Source organism: Musca domestica, unplaced genomic scaffold (assembly GCF_030504385.1).
Source record: "Musca domestica strain aabys unplaced genomic scaffold, Musca_domestica.polishedcontigs.V.1.1 2, whole genome shotgun sequence".
Lineage (NCBI taxonomy): Eukaryota > Metazoa > Arthropoda > Insecta > Diptera > Muscidae > Musca > Musca domestica.
In genome coordinates, this window is record NW_026712249.1 from 14,227,355 (window position 1) to 14,255,150 (window position 27,796).

Here is a 27,796-nt window from a genome sequence, read left to right on the forward strand (position 1 = left end):
TTTTCTTCGATATCATAAAGTGTAAATCCGTTATTGTGGTAAAAACGTTTACATTCAAAGATATTGCTGTCATCGATAGTTGTCGCTCTACAAACTTCCTTTATTGCCTCAACATCATTTACAATTTCTTAGCATGTTGTGCTTACGTAATCCACGGGATTTTATGATTTTCGGTGAGCATTATTTAAAAATACAAATGTTTTTGGCTTAGAAATTAAAAGACTATCAACAAGCTGTAATCAAAATCGAAAATCGATTACAAAATGTCACCTTTGCGATTTTCACCATCATCGACGATTAATGAATTGTCGACCTACACATTCCTATGTATTTGAATTCAAACGGTTCAAGCCGCGGCGACAGATTATACACGGACAAGCACACGCAGCGGGAAACTAACGTACTTTTGATCAAATGCAACAAAAACCCAAGTGAAAATTGTTCGGAAAAATAGAAGAAAAATTCCTTTGCACGCTCTTTTGTTGGTGTTTTGTTGCGCGTTCGTGGAATTTGTTAATTAAAGAAGGAAATTCCGCGTATGAGTTTTATTGAGATTTCGTTTGTTGTTTTTGGTGTAATATAGATTTGTGTACTGTGTGTGCCGCCGCGTCGCGTTTCATATGTTGTGTATTAGTTATTACCTGCTGCCAAAAAAATATAAGTGTTATCTTTATAAAGAGGTGTCGATGTCGCATTGAAATTGTCATTAGTGTTTTGTAAGTTGTTTCGCACACAAGAGAAGATTTTTCTGTTCGCAGCAGCCACCGCCGCAGGGCAACAAGAGAAGAAAAACTATTAGCCACCACCATCATCATCACAGGCAGACAGACAGACACCCAAGCAAAGAGTAGTGGCACGCAAAAAAGCAAATTATAAAGGAAGGGTAAGTGAATGGCTAGCCAAAATGAAAGAAACAAAAATTACAAGGGCTTTTATTGATTTATTTTTTCAACAAATTTACAGGTCACAACGTTTGTTTTGCAACAACAGACCCAGTTAGCCAGCTAACAACCAAAAAATGGGCGATTTGGAAAGTGTTCGGGTGGCCTTACGGGTACGTCCGTTGGTGCCCTCTGAGGTCAATCGCGGCTGTCAAGTAGCTGTGGAAAAAGTCGATGGCCAAGATCAGGTGGTGGTCAATAACAGTGATGCGTTCTCCTTTAATTTTGTCTTCGATTGGCGTGACACCCAGGAGCAGGTGTACAACATGTCTGTGTCGGATATGTTAGATAAATTGTTTAGCGGTTTCAATGCCACAATATTGGCCTATGGCCAGACTGGTTCTGGTAAAACACATACAATGGGCACAGCCTTCGATGGGGAGTTGGATGAAAATGTTGGTGTTATACCGCGAGCTATGCACGATATCTTTGAACGCATTAAAAAACTATCCGATCAATATGAATTTGTTATCAAGTGTTCGTTTATGGAACTGTATCAGGAACAACTATTTGATTTGCTGTCGAGTAAACCTCGTGATGAGAGCATTGTTGATATGCGTGAAGACCGTAGCGGCATAATAATGGTGGGCCTGACCGAGCAACAGGTCCACTCGGCCAAGGAGACAACAGATTGTCTGGTGCGTGGTTCGTCGGGTCGAGCAGTGGCTTCGACGGCCATGAATGAGGCTTCTTCCCGGTCACATGCCATTTTCACTGTTACCCTGCAGGCCACCAAAAAAGATGAATCGTAAGTATTGCTGTTCTCTTATCTGTTTGTTGTTGTTTGACAATTTTATTTCGCTTTATATTTTTGCACAAGTTTAGGTTATATGTATGTGCCTGTAGTTGTGTGTTGTTTGATGTGAAGGTGTGCGTACGTGTGCGCGTCTGTGTTTTAAATGTTTATCAATTGTTTTTTGTTTTTTTTTTCTTCTTCCAGGCGAGCAGTTACCACCTCCAAATTTCATTTGGTCGATTTGGCTGGTTCAGAACGTTCCAAAAAGACTGGAGCCACCGGTGATCGCTTTAAAGAAGGTGTTAAAATCAATCAAGGTCTCCTGGCCTTGGGTAATGTCATTTCAGCATTAGGAGGTGAGTTAAAACTTCTAAAAATAACATAAATCTAACAACTTGTGATTTGTTTAGAGACAAAAATCACTAATCTTCTTATATATTGGGCTATTATTCATGCGGAAGCTGATAACTGGTTATGTATTGTTTAGAAAAGCAATTCAAAACAAAGTTGTCATTCATTATTTTGATACATCACTACCCTACAACAATGGCATCGTTATTATAGATTTCGCAAAGAGTTTGCTGGCAATTCAAAACAGAAATCGATATTTATACGCCCGATATTCAGTTGGGTTTATCAAATGTTGTGATGACCTTTGCATAAGAGAGAATCACTTATCAAAACCATTGATTTTCAAGATTGGTATCTGATAGAGAAAGTCATATCTTCAAAATCGATCTATCAGTGAGACACTAGATGGCTAATGGTTCTTTCTATATGTGTGGAACTCTCGAAGGCAGTATCCAATTCGATCCAAACTTGGTACATCGTAATATTATTGTCCAACATAGATCGAGTTCGGAGATGGGCAATATCAGTCCACTCCTGGTACCTACCCCACAAAATATCAAAATTTTCAAAGAACATACTTACTGCACAGAAAGAACAAGGATATCCGATTTTGCTCAATCTTTGCGAATCCCAATATTCAGTTCTAGGTCACGTACCACCCCCATCAAGGGTCAAAATTTTGAATAATTATAACCCTCATGAAATGTAATGTAAGTGTCCGAATTTCTTCAAATTATGCACATTACAATATTTTTATTAACCCACGGTCTGGTGTGAAGACGGAATATATCGGTCCACTCCTTATGGTACCTCTCTCCAAAGAGGGTCAAAATTTTGAATACCCATGAAGCTCATGAAAGGCGAAATTAACATCCTATTCCCTTCAGACTTGGAAAATCTCAATACTTCCATCAACACAAGATCTGTTATAAAGATGGTAGAGATCATTCCTTCTGGTACCTCCCCCACAAAGGGTGAACGTTTTGAGTAACCACAAAAATCATAACATCCGAAATAATCATCCGATTCTCTTCAAATTACACACATCACAATATTTTTATTAACCCAATGTTTAGTGTGAAGATGGAATGTATCGGTCCACTCCTTCTGGGACCTCCCCCACAAACGGAATTTATTATTTCCCATAATTTTGGATCTAAATGGTCGATTTCCTTGTTATTTTGTCCATACCAATATTGATATTTGTATTAAATGAAGTATGAAGATGGAATACTCTGGTCGACTATATCTGGTACCTCACGCACATTTTAACATTTTCTAAAAAATATCACGTATCTCATAATGTTAATCGTTGGTCGTTCCAAAAATGGTGTAAACACCAATTTTGAAGAAGTACACTTCATATTATCCTTTTTACATTTATTTTCACACCCAACAAATTAGGACAAATTTTCGATTTTAAGTACAATCGGAATTTATATTTTCTATGGAAGATAAAAAACCTCTAGCCACCCTTTACTGGAAGCCATAATGTTTTTAAATACTATTCTTTAGTGACTGATGAGAAAAAAATTATGAATGTTTTTTTTTTTTGCGAATATTTGCTTTCAAGAAAATAGTTAGATTGTGAGCGTAGGTTTCTGCTAAATTCGACTCAGCTCGCCAATTTTCTTTATATCTTTTGTGGTGCAGTGCAAAACCACAAAGTCGTCATACAACTTTAAGATTTAGGTGCTTAATTGCTTTTTTTATCTAGCTGACGTTGGTTGAAATTAAAGCCATAGCTATTGTAGGTGTTACCATTTATGGCACATGCAAATACAGACATATATCATGGCTAATCTGTGTTGGTCAATTAGCACTAGCAAACGTTGTTTACTTTTCAAGCGGAAAGAAGAAAAGGCAAAGTCAACTCTTCTAAGCGGCATGTGTGGTGTAAAGATAAAGAACACATATGTATGTACTTAAGTATGTGGCATACATATATGATCACATATAGTAACGTTTTTTTGTTGATAGTAACAATATTTTGTTTCTTTCCTCTTCCTACTCTTCGTTTTCATATACTTATTATAATAACGAGTCCAATTCTAGCTGATAAGATCACAAATCGAACACTCTTTTTTTCTGCCGGGTACATATTTACTTTTTCCATTACTTATGGCCCTCAATACGCTAACAACAACCCAGTTGTTCAAACAAAAACAACCAACATTATTAGTGTATTATTGTCACAGTATTAGTTACGTCTACAAATGTTTTGGTTATTTATAAAACCTGGCTAAAATACTATTATTTTATGCATGAGTTTTCCACAAATTGACTTTTGATCTTAATACCCCCTCATACTAATTTATGTGAATTATTGAAAACAAGTTGCTTTGTTGTGGTATTTTTTCGGCTCATGGGATTCTAATTAGCCAATCAGTTAGTTGTTGCTGGTTCTTCCCTGAAGCTACAGTGCAAATTAAATTCAAAAATTTGAAAGTTAATGTTCAGAATAAAAAAAAAATACAGACGACACAACAAAGTTAGTCAGCCACCTAATAGCACCCAGTAGCAGCATCGTCTAACTCTTTGCAATGACTCACGTGTTTGTTGTGCAAAGAGGGGTGTTCTACCGCAATTTACATTAGCATTTGTGCGTATATTAATTTATTTCATATCAACATATACATATATCTGCGTGGGAACATGTTTGCCAAATCGTATATTTCTATACAGCTCGATTGTGTCCGTTCTATATACCAAGGAACATGTGCCACTTCTTGGCGTATATTTAAAATTAAAATCATTTTTTTCTCATAGGGTCAGAAAGTTTTTTCGAGGTTGTTTCTTCTTCCATTTTTTTTGGCAGAAGTTCAATTATTGGAAGATATTTGCAGAGATACATCATTAAGTGACATATTTTCGGTAATGCTTGGTATTTTAAAGATTGATTGATTTTTGTTTTGTAAAGCGGTCAAGCATTTTTTGCTGAGCATTTGGGCACATGTCAGTCCGTGTTATAAGATTTTCTATTAGATTCCACTATTTCTAGAGGGCAGGTGGTGGTGTGTTTTTAAAGAAGGCAGATGTTTTTTTTTTTAATATTTAAAAAGGACCTGTTAATGTTTTTTACAGCTGTTTCCTGTGGGGACAACGTTCATAGATATATGCTTATAGGTGATTGCGACATTGTCTGTCCCGCTCTTTCTGTGTACACAAATAGTGCAACAAATAAAAGGGGTAAAATGCAAAAGGAAATTGGTGGTTCGTTGACATTTTTTTTTTTTCATATCCAGTTTATGATAGTCCAACAGGTGTTATTGCTCCAAAGAAATTTCTCTAACATCATTTGATATCACAAAAGGGTAGATTTTATGTAAAAAATTAACTCTTTTTCAAAGGCAGCACTACAATTACTTGCATGAATCTATTATTTTACCAGAGGAAAGGAACAAAGTCATCTTTAATGCCGTTGTCTTAAAAGACTAACCCGACAAATTTGATCGAGTAGGAAATAGGCCTAGATTTTCTGCTTCTATTTCAGTTATAATATTGTTACTAGATTTCATTCCCGCCTTTTTTGTTATATGTTCTTTGAGCAAAGCTTTCGAGCGTGTCATTATTTTATAATGTTAGAGGACTCCGATTACTCATCAACAGTGTCGTGTTAATACCTGTTATGTTACAGTCGCTTATCCGATTCCACAATGCAGGATTTGCTGTTATATAGCCCTACTGTTGCTAACAAGTAGTATATCTTAAATTCCTATAGTTCCATATTATGGTATATACCACGTCTAATGAAACTTCTAATATTTGGTATTTGGATAATATAGCCATATTTTCCAACATTTGGTAGTTAAACTTTGAACCCTCCGTTTGGTGTTTCTTTGCGCTTAAATTGAATTAGTGGGGCGAAAATATTGCCCTAGAATATTGCCCTACACATTTTGCTAGTCCAACGAAGGTTTCTTGAATTAGTTCTGAAATGGTTTGTAGGGATTTATCTTCAAGGCCTCATCTTTTGATTTCCTTCACACACTATAAGCATTGTCCTAAGTGACGAAGTTCGAAATGAAAACCTCTTCAATAAATGTTTGGAATAAATTTGAAATTATCGTTATCTGAGATGCCTGTGGAGAAAATCTTCCATCTTTATAAGAAATCTTGTGTTGATAGAAATATTGAGATGTTCCAAGTCTGAATGGAATTGGATGTAAATTTCGCGTTTTATGAGCTTCATGGTTATTCAAAATTTTGACCCTTGGTGGTGTGTTCCGATATTGTGAGAATTTTCAGGAAAAAAGTTGTTTGTAATGGAATTCAAGCGTGATGGTGTGATTTCTTTATATTTGGCTGGAAAACCACAAGTGGCTATCGTTAGAGCACTCCAGCATTTAAATGTGAATAAATCTTTTGTGTCTCGTAAAATCGCTCGTTACCGTGATAACTGGTAGCGTAGCCCGACGTCAAGGAAGTGGACGGAAGAAAACAGCAACATCAACAGAAATGGTTTAAAAAGTAAAAAAAGCGTCTTTATCGAAACTCGCGTCGCAGTGGCCGAAAATGGCTCATGAGCTGAACGTATCGTAATATTTCATTCGGCAAATATTGAAAAATGAGCTCGAGGCAAAACCATTGAAATTCCAAGAAGTGCAAGAACTTACACCACAACGGAAAGAAAATAGACTCAAAAGAGCTTAAGAGTTGCTTCGCTTGGCCGAAAGTGGTGAACTGCCGAAGAGGTCAGCTGAAAATGTGCACTTTGTTTGGCCACCAGAACTCAAGCGCTGGACATGGTGATGGTGTGGGCCGCCATAACGACCGTGGCATCCGAATAAATGCCGAATATTATCACGAAAATATTCTGGAGGGTGTATTAAAGCCTTGGGCACGCAAACATTTTGGCCGCAGACCTTGGACATTCCAACAGGACTCAGAGCACCATCGCACTCAGCACGCGCCACCCAAGAATGGTTACAAAATGAGGTTCCTCCCTTCATTTTCAGCGCACAATGGCCACCAAAATCTTCGGTTACCAATTCGTTGGACTACTGTGCCTGGAGTATTTTGGAAGGTAAGGTTGGCACTAAAGAATACCAAAGTGTCGATCACCTCAAGCAATCGCTTCGCTGGGAATGGGCCAAAATACCGAAAAACAAAATAGGCGATTAAAATGCGGATTCGTTCGATTAGCTCAATACAAATGACTTACTTATTGCAGATTTTTATAAAGTATCTCAAGACCAAACAATAGTCCTCTGTTTTAATCAGTTGTGTCTAGATACTGTGCAGTTAAATTAAATTCTTAGTTTAATTCATATTATTATGATACCATTATTCCAAGAATCGTATGAAAGATTAAATGCAAACCTGTTTCGAAACTATTAATGAGTTTATGGAGGGTATTTTTAGTATTATATAAAATAAAACATTCATTAAATTAAATTGTTTTTATTAAAATGTCAAAGACACCCAACCATGTCAATGTGGGGAAATCTTTGTTGAATCATTGCACATTTTTTTTTTTTCAATTAAATTGAAATAAAAATGTTTCCGTTCCCAACTGGTAAATTTATGGAACAGCTAGGTTTAGTTAGGTAGCACAAAACTTGAAAACAATATTGCTCAAAAATAATTACGATTATTAGTATGTTTTTCGGGAAAGAAATATATCTTTTTAAATTAAGGTTATTATTCTGCTGGTCCATGAAGAATATAATATTCTCGGAGAAAGTTCGATTGTTGTTCCATACTGAAATATGAATAATATTTTGAAACATAAAATATCTCCATTTTTATAGCTCAAAATATACATTTGATATATATTCCTGATCAGCATAAAATTCTATCTCGATTTAGCGATGTCCCTCCGTCTGCGGAAATCACTTTAGCTTCCGAACGAAATGAAGTAGATTGATACAATTTTTCTGAAATATAACGGTACCTCCCGATATTCGGTATTTTGACCGGGATTGTTTCAAATTTGGTATTTGAAGTTCGTAATGGATACCACAACATATGACAGAAAATTGTCTGTGCAGGTCCACGTTTTCGTATAGCCCCCATATAACGGTACCTCCCGATATACGGTATTTTGATGATTTTAGCGACATTATTCACCGGAATTGTTTCAGATTTGTTATTTGAAATTCGTAATTTGTTATTTGAAAATACTACAGCCTAAGACAGAAAACAGTCTGTGCAGGTCCACGTCTTCGTATAGCCCCCATATAACGGTACCCCCCATATTCGGTACTTTGATGGTTTTTGAGACATTATTTACCGGAATTGCGTCAAATTTCGTAATGGATACTACAGCTTATCACAGAAAATTGTCTGTGCAGGTCCACGTCTTAGTATAGCCCCCATATAACGGTACCTCCCGATATTCTGTATTTTGATGATTTTAGCGACATTATCACCGGAATTCTTTCAAATTTGGTATTTGAAGTTTTGTAATGGGTACCACAGCCTATGACAGAAAATTGTCTGTCAAAGTCTTCGTATAGCCCCAATACATCCCTATATTCGGTATTTTGATTTTCATTATTCACCGAATTTTTTTTTATTCAAGTTTCGCATTTGAGTATTGTAATGGTTTACTACGAAAGTTGCCTATACATTTAGCTACATTCGGTGTTTTTAAAATTTTAACAGAATTTTTAACCGATTTTATTTTTTTTTTTTTTTTGAAAATTGCCAAAATCGTTCCAAATGGTGGAGGGCATTCAAAGATCGGCCCGGCCGAACTTACAGCTTTTTTTACTTTTTTGTATAGTAGTTGGGGTATAAATTCGTGAGCCGCGATTTGTTCATCATAAACCACTAAGTTTTGGTTGTCTTATTATGATTTCTCCTTGGGTTTCCTTAGTTTCTTTAATTTACTTTATTTTTATAGACCTGTAACATCCGATTGAATCGTTAAATGTTATGATGCTACAATTTTACAACACTACTGTATTTACAACACTTCCATTTGTCTATGGAGACAATGACGATCCACCTAGACGACATATAGGGTACATCACTGATCGTTCGTTTTGCTGTTCATTTTACTCTTCATACATCATGGACTTGATGCTTGAGTGATTTTACAATCGCTGTGTGCTGTGTTTTTGGTCATTACATTAGTATACTGTGTTGTCTGTATATTGACGTAAACAATGAAATTAAAATGAAAAAAGTATATATGTACATAAACAATTTTTATTTCACTTTTTTTTGTGCAAACATGCAATAGTATAGACCGGTTTCCAACTTTAATTTACTTGGAAATAAGTTAAAACAATAGAAAAATGCCCAATAACATGGATGGACGGTTGGTTGCTTAGTTAGTTTGTTACACACATCAACTAATTTAGAAATAATTATTGTATGACGAATTGTTCAACGTGCGTTTATTTGTACATTTTGCTTTTCTAACTTGTTTTTGGTTTTTATGGAACAAATCAGTTAAATTCAATATATCTATTTTCTTTCGAATCCCTCTTACTCAGTATTTACGAATTGAACATGCAAATTACTATGCCCCGGCTAATTTTGAAATCGTGTCTTGAGGCGTAGTTACTTAAATGGGTAAATGGTTGTTCCCCTTCACTGCCTTCACCAGTGAAAACATAATTTTATGCGAAATGTTAGCAAATAATAAGAGGATTGTATTGATATTTATTTTTGGCTCTGACAAATAAATAAAACTAATATTTTTTTTAAATATTTCTTTGCAAAATCTCGAAAATTTTTCGGAGACCCACAAAATTTATAAATATTCATGATCAACAAAAAATTCTATGTCGATTTAGCCATGTCTGTCCTCATGAAATAATGAAAACAACAATTAAAAAAAGTATCAGTCGGTTTAGCCAACAGATGTATACCCTCAGCCAATGTTCGATTATTTAAATACATTTTTGACTTGTGTTTTGATTATTAAAATTATTGACCTATAAGTAGATTACGAAGGAATGAATGGGCCATTATTGTCCATTTCGTAGCGGACCTATATAAATATGATATAAATATTGGAACGTGCCAGGTTTGGACTACTTCCTTCACGGTATATGAGATATGTGATAATTTTTGGAAAATGTTAAAATGTGCGTGAGTGAGGTACCAGATATCGTCGACGGAAGTATTCCATTTTCATACTTCATCCAATACCGATAAAAACATTGGTATGTCCAAATTAACAAGAAAATCGGACAGTTATATCCAATTATATGAGAAATGATAAATTCCAAATTCATCCCAAGTTTCTGGTTGAGAGAAATATTTAGTTGTAAAGAATCGCTGATTTGTTTCGCAAGTTATGACAGATTGAAAATCTTGAACCCTATGTGGCGGAGGTACCAGAAGGAATGTACCGATATATTCCATCTTCACAGCAGATCTTGTGTTAGTAGAAATAATGGTATGTGTGAAATATGAAGAGAACCGGATGCTTATTTCGGATTTTATAATCGTTTTAGTTATTCAAATCTTTGACCCTTTGTGGGGGAGGTACCAGAAGAAATGATCCGATCTCTACCATCTTTATAACAGATCTTGTGTTGATGAAATTATTGAGATGTGCCAAGTCTGAATGGAATCGGACGTTAATTTCGCGTTTTTAACTTCATGGATATTCAAATTGTTGACACTTTGTGTGGCATGTACCAGAAGGAGCGGACCGATATACTTCATCTTCACAGCAGATATTATGTTAGAAGAAATAATGGGATGTGTGAACTAAGAAGAGAACAGGATGCTTTTTTCGGATTATATGATCGTTTTGGTTATTCAAAACTTTGACCCTTTGTGGGGAAGGTACCAGAAGAAATGGTGTGATCCATCTTTATAACAGATCTTTTGTTGATGGAAATATTGAGATGTACAAAGTCTACATGGAATCGGATGTTAATTTCGCTTTTTTCATCTTCATGGATATTCGAAATGCTGACCCTTTGTGGGTTAGTTTAAAAAAAATGGTCCGATCTCCACCATCTTTATAACAGATCTTCTATTGAAAGAAATATTGAGATGTACTAACTCTGAATGGAATCGGATGTAAATTTCGCGTTATATGAGCTTCATGGATATTCAAAATGTTGACCCTTTGTGGGTGAGATACCAGAAAGAGTGGACCGATATATCCCATCTTCGTACTAGACATTGCGTTAATAAAAATATTGTTATGTGTGTAATTTGAAGACAATCGGACTTTTACATCATATTTTTAAGAGGTTGGAGAGGTATTGATGAAGTGGACCGATATTATCCATTTTCTCACCTGACCTAGCACTGGTGCAAATATTAGGATATTCAAAGTTGGAGCAAAATCGAATTATCCTTTCTCTTTCTGTGCAGAAAATATTTTTTTGCAAAATTTCAAACTTATGTAGGGGGAGGTACATAATTGATTGGACCGATATATCCCATCTTCACACCAGACCCTGGGATAATGAAAATATTGTGATTTGTGTAATTTGAAGGCAATCGAACTCCTACTCTACATTTTATTAGTCATAAATATTCAAAATATGATGGAGTGGGCCAGTATTGTCCATTTTTGCACCTGACACAGAACTGATTCAAATATTAGGATTTGCAACGTTGTAGCAAAATCGGACTATCACATCTTTTTCCGTGCAGTAAATTATTTTCTTTGAAAATTTTGACATTTTGTGGGGGAGGTACCACAAGGAGTGGAGCGATATTCCCCATCTCCCAACTCGATCTAAGTTTGATAATATTAGTAGTAGTAGTAGTAGTAGAGTATTTTTTATTTAAACATTTCAAATTCGTTACAGTGTATGTAATATTAAATTAAACTTTTATGTAATATTAAATAAAAAATTAGATATATAATATCGATAAGACAATAGCCTATGGCTGTCTGTCTGTAGCTTATGTTGTAATTTTTTTTTTTTTTTTTTTTTTATTTTTTATTTTATTATTATTATTATTTTTTAAGACATTGTTTGAAAATACAAATTGGGATTTAAAAGTTAAATTCAGATAATAGCTGATTTCTATATTGTGTACAAATTTTTATAAAACTTGCGACATATTTCCAATTTACAATATATCCATTTAAAATATTTATAAGGTCATCTTCCTTAAGCAGTGTCTTTTTGAAGAACATAATTCTAAATTCTTTAAATATGGGGCAGTTACAAAGAAAATGTTGAAGATTTTCAGCTTCCATCAAGTTGCATAAGGAGCAGAGTGGGTTCCTATTTGCATCTATATTATTGAGATTAAGTTTGATAATATCGCTTCTGGCTTTGAATATCCACATTTTCTCCTCTGACGTTAACAGCGAGTTGATGTAAGTTTGACCTACTGATGGGTCTAGCTTCGAGTAAATTCGGGTCGTTTGATTGGCTCTATTTATGGCATCGCACCAATATTTGTAATCTAATGTCTTTAGGAGGTGATCTTTTTTTTCCACAACTTCGCTTTTGGTACTATTTAAATTAAATGGTTCGATATTGTTTTGCATTAAGAGTGCACGAATATGCTTTGCCCAGTAAATGTCTTTTTGCAGAACTATTTTCGCCAGTTTGTGAGGTAATCGGTCGCTATTGTAATCAAATATGGCTCGAATGATATAATCCAAATGGGTTTTCAAGGAGAGGATATGGCTATGTTCCATGTCGGTTTCTAATCTTAATATGTATGTTGGTGTGAAATTTGGGAGTTTTAATATTTTCTTCCAGAAGTAAATTTCTAATTTGTCTACGTCCTCAAAATTTGTATATCCCCATATTTGCGCGCCATATTGTTGGATTGATCTGCAAACTGCTGAGAACAGTTTCCATTTTGACGTAATTGATACATCGGGCTTATTCAAAAAGGATTTCCATGTAGAGTTTATACAGTTTTTGGATGAGTTATTTCTTGCCAAAATGTGGTTTTTGAAAGAGAGCTTTGGTGTTAGTAACATCCCAAGATAGGTAAATTCCGAAGTAATTGTAATTGGTTCATTTTTGTAGAGCCATTTTTCATTTTGCGAGATTTTTCCACCTTTTCTTAATACCATTATTTTTGACTTTTCCAAGTTGACAGTAACATTCCATATACTACAATACTCTTCTAATTTATCTATCATTTTTTGTAGTACCTTCACGTCATTTGCCAGGATTACTATATCATCTGCATAAAGCAAAATTCTTATATTTAGGTCATCAATCTCGATACCGCCGCCGATGAACTCATGTAAATCGTCTAGGTATAGGGCAAATAGCAATGGGGACAGTAAACATCCTTGTTTTACTCCTGCTGACGTCGAAAATTTATCGGAGAGATCATGTCCTGTCCATACCATAAAGTTTGTATCATTATATACATTTTCTATAAATCTTATTACCTTTGTTGACACACCAAGGATATTTAATTTATATAGCATAGATTTTCTGCAAACATTGTCGAATGCCGCTTTAAAATCTACGAAGAACGCATATGTTTTCTTATCTTCATGCCAGTTGATATGGACCATCGAAGTGAGACTGAATATATTATCATTCGTCGAGTAGTATTTTCTAAAACCGGACTGATATTCATTGATCTTTTTGTGTTTTTCCGCCCAATTGTACAACCTTTCCGTAATAATTCCCATCATAATTTTTGGCAAGCAGTTCATAAAAGAGATCCCTCGATAGTTCTGAGCTTGTGTAGTGTCTCCCTTTTTAAATATAGGGTAGATTATGCTGGTAGAAAATGTCGAGTCAACGTTTCCAGAGTTGAAAACTTTGTTGCATGAATTTACGATTTCCTGTAGCAATTGTTCTGGAGCATTTTTGTAGAACTCGTATGGAATACGATCTTCTCCTGGAGCTTTATTTACTTTACATTTTCTTAAGACGTTCTTTAGCTCTGTCATTGAAATAGGCTTGTCCAAATCATCATCTATGAAAAAGTTTGGAGCGTACTGGATATCTGGTGATGTTTGCGGTGGGTTGAGCAATTTTTCAAAATGCCGTTTGAAGTCGTTTGGTTCGACGAATATTCCTCTTTGATTATTTGTATCATTTCGGATTTCCTTAGCTATTTTCCACCAATCTTTGCTATCTTTGACATTATCAAGTTTTCTTTCTAAACTGCTGAAATATTGCAGTTTAGCCAATCGGCATGCATCTTTATATATACGATTACTTTCTAGGTATTTGCGTTTGTTCTCTATTGTAGAGTCTTTCCGGAATCTGTTAAGTTTCTTCATGGAAGTTTTTCTAGCATTGTAGCATCTTGTATTGAACCATTTTTCATTTTTCGCAAAATTAGGTGTTTTTTTGAAGAAGATTTTTGATGCATCTTTAATAAGATTCGTTACATCTGAAAAGGTAAAAGTACCTTGATTACCACTTATTTCGATGAGTTCCAATACTTTATTCTGATAATCTGATGCTTTATTTGCATTCCACTTTAGCTTTGGCAGAAGTGTATTTAAGGTTTCTTTTTCGTTTTGTAGTTTGATATTTAATGATAATATTATTGGCATATGGTCAGACCAGGTTTTATTTTCGATTCGAAATTCATCAACGTTTGAAAGAAGATTATGGGAGACTGCGCATATGTCATTCACTGACGCTCCAACTGTGCTCACAAATGTAAAATCTCCACATTCATCCCCTTTAGTCATGCCATTTGTTATCAGCAAACCATGATCATAGCAAAAGTCGATGAAATTCTTTCCTCTGGTATTTATTTCGACATCCTTGGATTTTCTTTCCTCCAAACCCGCATAAAAAGTTGATTTTTGGTCTTCCTCAATTTCGATCTGCATATTGCCAATTCTTATATTTAAGTCACCAATTACTATTGGATTTTCTATATAATTCTCCTTCAGGAATAAGTCCAATTTTTGAAAATCTTCATTCCAGGTTGCTGACCTCATATATAGTGGTATTAGATGAAAACTATTTTGGTTGATTTTGAATTTGACGTAATTTATGCCAAATCTGCATTCAAAGCTGTATTTTAAACCAATATTTTTTAAAGTTTTTTTTACCCCAACAACACTACCTCCTATTCCTCTTCCAAATCTGCTATTTCTTGTTGCCGGATACCAAGTCGTACAAAAGTCACCAAAGTACTTTTTAAAAAAAACTATTTTATCTTGACAGATATGTGTCTCACAAAGGGCAATAATATCAAAATCGGCTAGATATTTGAAAAAATCTGGATATAATGTTTTATTTTCAAGTCCATGAATGTTGTACGAAATTATTTTTAGATTATGTTCTTCTGTGATGGGTTTGATTTTACATATATTTCGTTCAATTAGTTTTTTTGGATGACATTTTTTAGTAAATGCATATAATCTATATTTAAATCCGCTAGTTTATTACCATAGAGTTCTTTGAGTACCGTTTCGGCTTTATTACTTCCCGACATCAGTTCGTGGTTTTTTGAAAAATGTAGCCATTTATTTCCAATTTTGAGGGAATCATTTCTAACAAATATTTTATGCGTTTTATCAGTCTGAAGTATGGCTGATTTTATTTGCAAGAGAACTTTGCGATCTTGTTGTCTTTCTTCGCTCAAATCTCTCTCTATTATTATGGTAGACCCTGTTAAATTTTTGGTATTTTTAAATATTTTATGTACCATTTCCTCCGTCTGCATTTCAGCTACAACTCCAATTTTTCCATTGTTTGAATATAAAGTTCTTGCCATTTTAATTTTCAAATCATTAAGTTTCAAAACGTTTATACAGACATTTTCAACAGAATTTTTCGGTGAGCCTTGTTTCTTAATGCCTTTGAATATAACATTTTTGCGTTTACTCTGGTCAACTAGACGTCTTAAATTTTCATTGTCTCTTTCGCGTTCTGCTTTTAGCTTGTTGATTTCAGATCGTAATATTTCATTTTCATTTTTCAGATCTTCACATTTCTTATCGATTTCTGCGACGTTAGTTTTAATATCCTCAAAATCGCTCTTTGTAGCTAGATTTTTGAGTTTTTCATCCATAATACCTTCCATTGACTTTTGCATCATATTCATTAAATCTGAAACCTGTATATTTCCCACCAGTTTTTTCGACGAGCCTGGCATTTCATCGGGAGAAGTTTCAGTCAAGGTTCTCTTTGCAGATTGAAATGCAAGAGTTTGTTTCGATGATATTGGTGTTTGTGACATCGTGAACAGACCTTATACAAAAAAATGTTTATATTGGCAATGTTTTTTAAATACTGGTGTATATGGTGGTTGGCAACGCCGTATAATATGATTTGTCAGCTGTCAATTCTAGTTGAAATTATAAACAACTGTGGCATCCAACCAGTATTTGGATAGAAAGAGATCAGCTGGCGTTGTTAGTGTTCAAACAAATTGAGTGTTTTGTATTTCCAATGGATTTTATAAAAAGTGTGAAAATAAATTATTTAAAAAGTGAATACGTCACCAACATTTGACTACACTTCAAATTTAATCGATTGCCGCTTTCTCCGTCTCTTTGTTGTCCAAAATTTTCTGCTTATCGAAGCTTTGTAAGTGTGTTTTTTATTTGTTTATTACGGATCGTTTACAAGCGCGTGTATCTTCTTCACGTTTTTCCAATGTAATATTATTACGATGTACCGTAATATTATTACGATGTACCAAGTTTGGACCAAATCAGATACTCCTTTCGAGAGTTATCGTCCGCACCAACCATCAGACAGACAGAAGGACGACTCCATATGTCCTGAAACGGATTTGATCCAAAGAGAGAGACCTGGGGTTTAAATCCGCTATTTCGATGAGTCAGATTTTTGGCCGTATCAAATGTTATATTCCATCTGTAGCCATATAGCTTAATATTTTTGAAAATCTAACTTTTTTCTGAAACCTTAAAAAATGTCCATTTTAAAAATATGCGGCTATAATTCTTTGAAAAATACATACTTCCAAAATCCATGAATTTTACAAATTCTAAATATTTTAAATTACTTATGCATTTTTTCTCCTCCCTCTCCTCCAATCTTATTCCCGCCGCATAGATGGCAAAGGTGCTGGTTTTGTACGCTATCGTGATTCGAAATTAACCCGCCTGCTGCAAGATTCTCTCGGTGGAAATTCCGTTACCCTTATGATTGCCTGTGTCTCGCCGGCTGATTACAATGTTGCCGAAACTCTAAGTACCTTACGATATGCCGATCGGGCGCGTAAAATCAAAAATAAACCGATTGTTAATCAAGATCCACATGCTGCTGAAATTAATCGCCTTAAAGGTATTATTCAAAAACTTCGACTGGAATTGCTTACCAAGGGCGGTACAATGACCAGTTCATTGACCACTGAGCTGGAAAGCGTAACACCACCCGTTGTCCCCCTGATGGCTGCATCAATGCCCACAATTATGCCGTCGGAAGAGCAGAATAGAAAATATAAAGAACTACAAGATAAATATCGCACACTGCAACAACAATGGCAAATGACCCTGCACGATGTGACAGAGCATGAAATGCGGGCTCATATTGCCGAGGCTGCCCATGACAATCTAAAGGCCAAAACAGATGAAATGAAATCATACTTCCATGAAGTGTCAATTAAATGTAAAGATCATTCCATGGATGAGGAGAAGCTAATGGAAACGGTGATGTGCATAAGCAAAATGGTGGAGAGTTTGGATGAGGAATTGGTCAAGACACAAACCGAAATAATGGATCACAAGAAACGTTCTTCCATTGGGGAATCGGTTAATGGTGATATGGATGGTGATAATGAGGATGCTGATGGCTCATTGGCCTCATCCTCTGAAATGCATGCCCTGGTACAAGAACGTACGGAGGCGTTTACAAATAAACAAATGGAAATCAATGAACAGCTAAGACGCATCAATCGCGAGCTTAGCCTCAAAGAACAGCTGCAACAGCGAATGGCTGGTAACTTTAGTAAATTTTCCACACTGGATGATGACATTGAGGAAAAAGTCAAGGAATGTGAACATAAAATTGCCGAATTGGAAAATGAAAAGGCTGAGCTGTTGGATAAGCTGAAACATGTTAAAGAGAATGCCTCCGCCAAATTGGCCGAAGAAAGACGCAAACGTCTGCAGGCCCTTGAACATGAAATTGGTGAAATGAAACGCAAAAATCTACAACAGGCTAAGCTGTTGAAGATACGTGAAAAAGAAACCCAAAAGATTAAAAACCTCAGTTCCGAAATTCAAGCTATGAAAGAATCAAAAGTTAAGCTCATACGGGCCATGCGCCAAGAGGCCGAAAACTTTAGACAATTCAAAATGATGCGTGAAAAGGAATTGATGCAGCTGCGAAATAAAGATCGTAAAATGCAAAACGAAATGGCCCGCAAGGAAGCTCTGCACAACAAACAGCGTAATGTCTTGAAGCGGAAATGTGAAGAAGCAATGGCCATAAATAAGAGGTGAGTTTCAATTCCAATCCCTTTTACATTGTATTTGTATTTCTTTCTAGTATCCATGTGATGATGACTGACTGTCCATTTTCCCCATCTCTCTTCTCCCCTCTCTGTAGACTCAAAGATGCTCTCGAAAGACAAAAGGTGGCCCAGACACAAAGACAAAAATTACAATACGCTAAAGACGCCAACGCTGCTTCCGTGAAGATTGACCAGGTCATAGCTTGCGTTGAGCGCGAACTCGAGGTAATTATATCCCTTATTGATGCTGAACGTACACTTGAACAATTAATGGATGATCGTGGCATAATTAGCAGTCGTTTGGGAGAGTTGCAAAAACAACAACCTCCCCCCGAGCCCCACTCTCAGGCCGCTTTGGAAATTGCCAATTTGCAGGAGGAATTGGATATGCGAAACGCCCAAATCTCCGACCTCCAGCAGAAGGTATGCGCTAATGATGTCGACAAACTCATACAAACGCTGGCGGACAGTGCCCAAAGCTTGACTGAGGCTCGGGCCGTGTTCAAGCATTTGCTCAAGTCCATGGTCGAGCTGAGACGTGAACATGCCCTGGCCCTGGAAGATTTGCGCTCGCAACTGCATGCCGCCGATGATCGTTGCAACGAGGCCCAAAAGATTATAAAACAAATGAAGCTTGAACACGAAGAAGCCATTGCCGAATATGAAGAAAAGATTTCAGTGGCCTTAACGCCCGAACAAGAACAACGTCTTAAACTCCAAGAGGAACAACAAAAGAAAATTGAATCTCTAATGATTGAACTGGAAAATTACAAACAACTGCGTGCCGAAATGAATCATGCGCCGGTGCCGGCCAAAAAGAAAGTCAAATCTTCTGCCAAGGTAAATATTATTGTTTATATGTGTCTATTTTTGAATGTTAGTAAGTGCCTAGGTAGTATATATCTCTGAAATAAAAGATAAAACAAAAATATATTCTTTAATAGATAAAACAAAAATAGATAAAAACAAATATCGAAAATATCCAAACTAATGTAGAATTCTCTTATGTTCTTCTTTTCTTTATATTCTTTTGCAATTACCTTCCGTTTTTCTTCTTCTTCTCCTCTTTTTCCCTATTGCACTTTACTCCCACTACTCTATCCCCTCCAATACTATCTGGACTTGTTGTTATCTTCCATAGCTTTTATCAGTTTTTACAAAATTCTCCGACATCATGCGGTGAATAGAAAAAGATGTGAGTATTTTTTGTACGAAAAAAAAAACAAAAACAATGTTTCATGAGTGCTGTTTATTGTTTTTGATACACTATAATTAACCAAAAAATTTGTTATTTTTTGCTTTTTTAATGCATTTTATCATCTGTCAAACATCAAAAGCGTTTTTTTTCATTCATTCGCATTTTCATGAAAAAAGTTGAGGGCGTCATTAAGCTGGCTGGGTCATATAAACACATTTGTTGTATAATTGTTTTTCTAATTGTGGATTTTTGGCTGTGATGGAAATCAAAACGAAAATAGATAACTTTAATCAATCATTACTTTACTTTCCAATTTTGGAGATTGCGATTTTGTTTGTATTTGCGATTTTGATTGCCATCCCAGAAATGCAACAATAATATTGGGGAATAAAATAATAATATAGGCAAAATTATTAACATTTAATATATATATTTGTATGAAATAACTAGCCTATGTAAAGGAATTGTTTAAAAAAATGGGCTAAAATCGTTTTTGTATTTTTATGTATTTTTATTTAAATAAAATATCTATTGTACATGTTAAAATCTAAATTAATTTCTTTTTATCAGAGAAAAAATTCTGAATATATTTGTTCGATGTTTAAGCTTTATTTTTTGCACATATTTTACTTAAAATAGACTAGACTATGGTGGCAAATCGGAAAACTGTATTGTATTTCTAATGTCAAGCTGTGACAAAAATTAAATTAAACCGGCACATTTGGAACGTGCTAAATCGTTTATCTCATAATACCCTCAGCCTTATGGCTACAAAGGGGGGATATACATCATTTTATACGCCCAACATCTGTTTTGAAAAAAAGACATCTTCATGACTCTCGAAGTGAGTGTTAGATTTGATCCGAACTTGGTGCAACTTGGTCAAAAAAGCACATCTTTTACTGAGCGAAGGCATTTAGATATGACTTAGCTCAGGTGCGGAAATAAACAAAATAGGCCGAATCCTTTTGAACCTTCACTACAAATATTTTAAATTAACAACTCTCGCGCATCATTTGGAATCAGTGTACGATTTTCTTTCGTACATCCTAGGATCCTCCCCACCAAATAGTCAACATTTTAAATAATATCGACTCTCGTATCATTGTCCGATTTTCCTTCGCACATACTAATGTTGTTAGGGCAAGTTCGAAAAGAGTATATATCTATTCATTTTTTCTATTTCAAAAGGTGGACCGATATATCTCATTTTCAATACCAACCATTCTAGACACAATACAAATTGTTCTTCCAAATTTTGAAGCTCTACATCAAATAAAGTGGGCTGTATCGTCATTTTTAAACCGACTTAGAATTTTATGCTGATTATGAATATATACTTTAGGGGTCTATGTCGAATATTAAGGGATGTTACGAACGGAATGACAAAGTTAATATACCCTCCTTATCAAAGTGTAGTCGTTGTATTTTAGATTTGTGCCATAAAGAAAATGACTTGCCTGCAACTCGGATGTTGCTGATATATAGGGAGCAAAATTTCTCTCTCAAGGCCCTCTCTCACTAGGTGGACTGTTTCAAGAAAAGTTGAGAAAGTAACACTTCTTTTTTAACTAATTAAATTCGTTTGTGCTAGGTTCACCTAAATCACAGTGGTATGTAAGATATCTTCATACCCAATAAGTGCGGTTAAGGTTGTTAATTTTGGACCCAAGTATTTAGTTCCCAAGCACCATACTCCAGACCAGATAACATAAGCAAAAAATGGGTAAGGCCGGCGAGTCACCCACGCCACGAGTATGACTGCTGGTTTGATTCCTATAGAATAGAGGACATTAACACTTTCCTCGTCCCATAACTTTGCTTTTTAAGTTAAAACTGTAAAAACTTAAGGTTAAAATAAGATTTCAATGACCCTCCACACTTAACTAGCAATTAGATTTTACAACTGGGTTTGCTGCTGAATATTTCCTAAAATAAATTTAATGCTCATTTGGTCTTTAAAAATCCATTCCTTTACTAGCTTTTCAAATCCATACTAGAAGTTCTTTCTAAGCACTTTACACCCTTGGAAGAGAAATGTATATATAGGTCCACGATATCGTATAGCCCACATACTCGTACAACAGTACCCCCCGATATTCGGTATTTTGACGATTTCAAGAATCCGTAATGGGTACTATATCAGTACCTCCCTATATTAGGTATTTTGACGATTTTAGGTACAATACTCACCGAAATCGTTTGAGATGTCGTATTTTAAGTTCATAATGGATATTACAGCCTGTGACAGAAAATTGTCTATGCAGGTGCACGTCTTCGTATAGCTCTGATATAACGGTACCTCCCTACATATGGTATTTTAATGATTTTAGCTACATTATTCATCTTTTTTTCAAGTTTCGTAGTTGAATATGATAATGACTATGTAGGTCCACGGTTCATATGTAAAACGGCTATATTCGGTATTTTTAAGATTTTATCAAATTTCCAAATTCGTTCCAAATAGTGGGGGTATTCAAAGTTCGGCCTGGCTTGCTGCTTTTTTTACTTTTTTCTACTTAACTCCTTCTTAATATCATAAAATTCCTTAATTTTTCGCAATGCAGTCTTTTTTCTATACAACTTTTCTTCCATCTATCAAGATTTGTTTTCATATATCACTTTTTTATTTCCTGGTAATGTAAGCTATTGAAATCTATTTTACCAAGAACGCCATTCAGAAATTCGCAAAACGTATTGAATATACGTTAAAAGTATTGATAAAAAACAAATACTCGACAGACTTAGTTTTTTTTATTATTATTTTATTTATTTTTTTTTTTTTTTGATAAAAAAGCTGTATTGTAAACAAAAATATATGTGATAACAATTGTTGTACCCACCTTTTAAAATAAATAATGAAAAAAAATAGATTAGGAAGACAGACAGTTGGGTTTATTGTACTTTAAATAACTTATGCAATTGACTTGATTGACGCAGTATATTTTCATTAGTCAAGTGAATCAAAAAACTGAAAAGAATATTAAGTTTTATGCAAAAACTTCTTATCTATCTATTAAGTTAATTATTAAAGGTAGAAGAAAAAGACCATTTGGTAGTGACTTTCAAACAAGAAACGTGATGAATAGCACATAAGCTTACATAGCATTTTTTGTATTTCTTGTGTGTTTCCCCATCGATAAATAGGTTTGGGTGTTTGAAATAGTGTTATCAGGCCAATATTGTAGATTAATTGACAATCGCTAATTCTGTTTACTAATTTTTAAACGTCAACATACGAGGGCGTGAAAACTTCTTATGCCAGGTGTTAATAAACTTATGTATGTATTTTAATGCAGCTTTTCTTGAGTACTTCCATTATTATTATGCGGTATCTTAGAAGTTGAAACAACTTGATTAAAACCCTTTTTGGGGAACAAAAAAATATATTTTTAAAAATACAATGTTATGGAGACTGAAATTCAAACGTAGAAATATGAAGAAAACGCAAATATAAATGTGGGTTTAGGGTTTACTAGTTGATTGACTGACTACTTTAAATCTTTTTCTGAGTTTTAATACGAATTAGCAATATGTTATTTTACCTGGCCAAACGTATCGGATTTTTATTTGTATACCCTCAGCCATATGGCCACAGAGGGTATATATCATATGATACGGCCAAACGTGCCTCATCGAAATAAGTGTTTTGGACCCTTTGGACCAAAACCGTTTCATAACATTTGGAGTCGATCTAGCGATGTCCCTCCGTCCGTCTGTCTGTCTGGTTGATGAGAACGGTAACTCTCAAAGGGAGTATCCTTCTAGTACCTCCCCCACAAAATGTCAACATTTTCAAAGAAAATAATTTACTGCACAGAAAGAGAAAGGATGATCCCATTTTGCTCCAACTTTGCAAATCCTAATATTTGCATCAGTGCTAGGTCAGGTGCAAAAATTGACAATATCGGTGCCCCACAAAAGGTGAACTTTTTGAATAATTACAACTCTTATAGAATGGGATGTAAATGTCCGATTGTCTTCAAATTACACACATCACAATATTTTTATTAGCCCAAGGTCTGGTGTGAAGATGGAATATGTCGATCCACTTCTTCCGGTACATCCCCAACAAAGGGTCAAAATTTAAAATATTCATGAAGCTTATATAACACGAAATTAACATCAGTTTCCATTCAGATTTCGCACATCTCAATATTTCCATCAACACAAGATCTGCTATAAAGATGGTAGAGATCGGACCATTCCTTCTGGTACCTCTCACACAAACGGTCAACATTTTGAATAAGCAAAACGATCATAGAATTCGAAATAAGCATCCGTTTTCATGTAGACTTGGCACATCTCAATATTTCCATCAACACAAGATCTGATATAGAGATGGTAAAAATCGGGCCACATCCTCTGGTACTTCCCACTCAAAGGGTCAAAGTTTTGAATAACCAAAACGAGCATAAAGTTCCAAATAAGCATTCGGTGATCTTCATATTTCACACATCACAATATTTTTACTAGCCCAAGGTCTGGTGTGATTCTGGGGTATATAGACGCCCTACTTCTGGTACCTTGCCCCACATAAGGTCATGATTTTTAAAAACACAATGCTCAAAGAAAACTGGATAAGCATTCAGTTCTCTTCAAATTTCGCACATTGAATTATTTCTACTAACTCAAGATCTGATATGAAGATGGAATATATCGGTCCACTCCTACTGGTACCTCCTCCACAAAAGGGCCAACATTTTGAATATTCATGAAGCTCATAAAATGCGAATTTAACATCCGATTCCATTTAGACTTGGCACATTTCAATATTTCAATCAACACAAGATCTGTTATAAAGACGCTAAAGATCGGACCATTTATTCTGGGACCTCCCACACAAAGGGTCAAAGTTTTGAATAACAAAAACGATCATAAAATTCCAAATAATCATCCGGTTCTCTTCGAATTGCGCACATCTCAACATTTTCGATAACACAATATATGTTATAAAGATGGTAGAGATCGGACCATTGAAGATGATATATATCGGTGAACCCCTTCTGGTACCTCCCCCATATAGGGTTCAAGATTTTGAAAAATAAGACGCTCAAAGAAAGCGAATTAAACATCCAACTCTCTTCAAATTTCACACATACAAACATTTTTGCTAACCCAAGATCTGTTGTGAAGATGATAAGTATCAGCGTACCCTTTCTGGTACCACATCTACATTGGGTGGCAATTTTCAATGCTTTTATCTGTCATAACTGGCGAAACAAGTCAGAGAATAATTACAAGGTGCTATATCTAAAAATTCCTCCCAACCAGAAACCTGGGATGAATATGTAATTTATTATTTCACATAAAATTGATAATAAATGTTCAATCTTCGTGTAAATTTGCCCGTACCAATATTCTTATCTGTATTAGATGATGTGTGAAAATGGAATACTTCCGTCGACTATATCTCGTGCCTCACGCACATGTTCACATTTCAAAAAATTATCATATATCTCACATAAAGTGAAGGAAGTAGTTGATGTAGTCCAAACCTGGCACCTTTAATATTTGTATCATATTTATTTAGGTCCAATACGAAATGGACAACATTGGCCCTCTCCTTTGGAACATAATCCATAGAGGGTTAAACATTTAAATTATCATATCAGAAGTAAAAAAATATATATATTTAAATAATCGAGCATTGGCTGAGGCTATACATCTGTCGGCAAAACCGACTGATACGAGTTAACTTGTTTTGTTAATAATATTTTTTTCTTAAAAAATTATTCCAGCATTATTCCACAAAATATTTGAAACTTAAAAATATAGAAAGAGACAAAATATTTTTTTAAATAAAATAAAAAATTCTTAAAAAAAAAAACAAAAAACGTAATTGAGGTTTTGGTTACCCACAAATCAACATTGTTCACATCACAATTAATTTCGACGATTTTTTTTTCACATTTTATTTTTATGTTCAGAAAACACATGAAAGTCCGCCCTGTCACTTCTGTTAAAGCTAATTTCATTTCATCTGCACATTTTATGGCATAGTTTGCACTCGCCGCAAAATACTAATATTTTAACCAATAACCAACTCAATATTTTTCATTTCTCTCCTTTAGCCTATCGAAGACGTAGAAGAAGTAGAGGAAGAAGAAGATATAGAAGAAATCGAAGATAGTGATGATTATGAAGTGGATGGAAGTAGTTCTGATGATCCCGATTGGTCCAAGACGCCGATGGTACGCAAAAAACGTCCAAATGTAAGTATGCAACATATACCACCACCAATCTCTATTTGTTTCCACCTTCCAAACAAATCTACCTCCCCCTCCCCCATTTCCCATCAAAAAATTAACAAATCGAATAAAATAATATATGTATGTGATCACAAAAGGTACGACTTGATTTCAGAACGTGCGGCGGACCGGTGTTAGATCCTCCAAGTCCCTCTCCCAATCAGACATCTCCCACAATATGGATGAAGACCAACAACAGATCTCCATTGACTCCACTCATTCAGGAACACTTGGAGGAGCTGCAAAAACGTCTGGCAAGGGTCAGCACAAGCGGAAGTCCAAGGGCTGCCAATGCCGTGGTGACTGCCGCAACAAGCGTTGCGGATGTAATTCGCTCGATCAGAAATGTACGGTAAATTGTGGTTGTACCTCGAATTGTCGGAATCGTATATGGCCGCTGAATGAGAATCCCGACGATGAAATGGATGAAACGCAGCAGGCAAACAATGTAAAAATTAAAGCCGAAAAGTGCACACCCACAAAACATTCCCTCAATCATGACGAAGCGGATAGTGATAATGAAAATGCAAACAAAAGCAATAATACCGATGATACATATGTTACAACAAAAACCACTTTGAATTCCACATCGTATTTAACACCGAAAATGGCTAGGTAAATTCAAAACAACACAAATTAAAATCAATAATATAACAATACCTCTCAATTTCATTTGCAGACTTTCCACCATTAACTTTGAGACTGCAACGGCCAAAAAGAAATTTTTCAACGACTAATTCTCCATGTAACCTCATAAGTGCCTAATCAACAATACCACATGAATCTGTTATACAAATGAAATACTTTACCACAAACCAATAGTTATTATCCATCCCCCCTAATATTTGTTCATCGGTGTTCTACCATGTTTGTTTGTTTACTTAAATCTCATTTAATTTAAATTATGCTTTAATTTTTTTTATAAAAAAAAGAATAACTTATTTTTAATTGAGGGAAATTGTAAGGGTTTACATACATTTTTATAATGGTATTCAAGCCCTTATAATTTTCTTTTTTCTTAATCCATGATGTCTATATAATAAGAGACAGAAGACCCCCTCCATTCCTTAATCGGATTTGTGTTTTATGTAATTTACAACAATTCTCCCCCTCGCATTTCATCTTCATTCACATCTTCAATCCTAACATTGTTTATTTTTTTAAATTTTTACAAATATTTCATTTTTCGATTTGTCATCGTTAACATATATTAATTAGTTTAATTATTTATTTATATATGTAACTATTTGTGCGTATCCCCAAAACTCAAATGTTTAAAAACATAAATTGTTTATAGTATACCTGCATTTTTTTGTTTAGAATTACTAACACTTCCATCTTGCCCATTTTTTGTTTTAAAAAATACAAACATATGTTCATTCCATTGCAACATCAGGTTTGTTTTCATCAAAGAGACATCATTGTTCATAAAAAACATTTGCTACGAACAAAACAGAATGAGTATTTTTTAGTTAGTTTATAAATAATTAGTTTTAAGCTCTTTAGTTATATTAAATATTTTTATAAATGCAAATAAATATATGGGTTTTCTTTTAAATATGTATATGGAACAAAAAGTGTGCCTAATTATTTTATAAGGGAGTACAGAGGTCAGGAAGATTGCTGTATAAGAGCTACACCGTTTTTATACCCTCAGCCATATGGCTAGAGTGGGTATATATCATTTGAATGATATATCATTAGACACTAGGACTCTTTGGACCAAATCCGGTTCAGGACATTTGGAGTCGATGTAGTGATGACCGTCCGTCCGTCTGTCTGTGCACACGATAACGCTCGAAGTGAATATCCGATTTGGTCCAAACTTGGTACATCGTAATATTACTGTCAAACTTATATCGAGTTTGGAGATGGGCTAAATCGGTCCACTCTTTCTAATACCTCCCGCACAAAATGTCAACATTTTCAAAGAAAATAATTTACAGCAAAGAAAGAGGAAGGATAAACCGAGTTTGTTCCAACTTTTCAAATCCTAATATTTGTA

General features: G+C 34.9%; 1 protein-coding gene across 3 annotated transcripts; it reads left to right on the top strand.

The window, feature by feature from the left end:
- The first annotated feature begins 325 nt into the window (after positions 1–325).
- LOC101900623 (chromosome-associated kinesin KIF4A) lies at positions 326–27,368 on the top strand. 3 transcript variants are annotated; one of them, XM_005189325.4, is made up of 8 exons: positions 329–883; positions 964–1,689; positions 1,882–2,033; positions 16,941–18,327; positions 18,438–19,182; positions 25,615–25,755; positions 25,907–26,406; positions 26,471–27,368. In XM_005189325.4, the coding sequence occupies exons 2-8, from the start codon at positions 1,019–1,021 to the stop codon at positions 26,526–26,528; spliced, it is 3,654 nt and encodes a 1,217-aa protein (XP_005189382.2). In that variant the 5' UTR covers positions 329–883; positions 964–1,018; the 3' UTR covers positions 26,529–27,368. The 3 variants fall into 3 exon arrangements, with proteins under 3 accessions (XP_019894436.2, XP_019894435.2, XP_005189382.2); XM_020038877.2 differs by lacking the exons at positions 25,907–26,406; positions 26,471–27,368 and adding an exon at positions 19,484–19,537 and having other exon boundaries at positions 326–883; XM_020038876.2 differs by lacking the exon at positions 26,471–27,368 and having other exon boundaries at positions 327–883; positions 25,890–26,290.
- Positions 27,369–27,796: the final 428 nt, after the last annotated feature.

Bases quoted from the DNA above. Each gene is read 5' to 3' on its own strand.
- LOC101900623 (XM_005189325.4), top strand. From the start codon at position 1,019: ATGGGCGATTTGGAAAGTGTTCGGGTGGCCTTACGGGTACGTCCGTTG. The intron at 18,328-18,437 runs GTGAGTTTCAAT...CCCTCTCTGTAG, and splicing joins GCAATGGCCATAAATAAGAG to ACTCAAAGATGCTCTCGAAA. The intron at 19,183-25,614 runs GTAAATATTATT...TCTCTCCTTTAG, and splicing joins AAGTCAAATCTTCTGCCAAG to CCTATCGAAGACGTAGAAGA.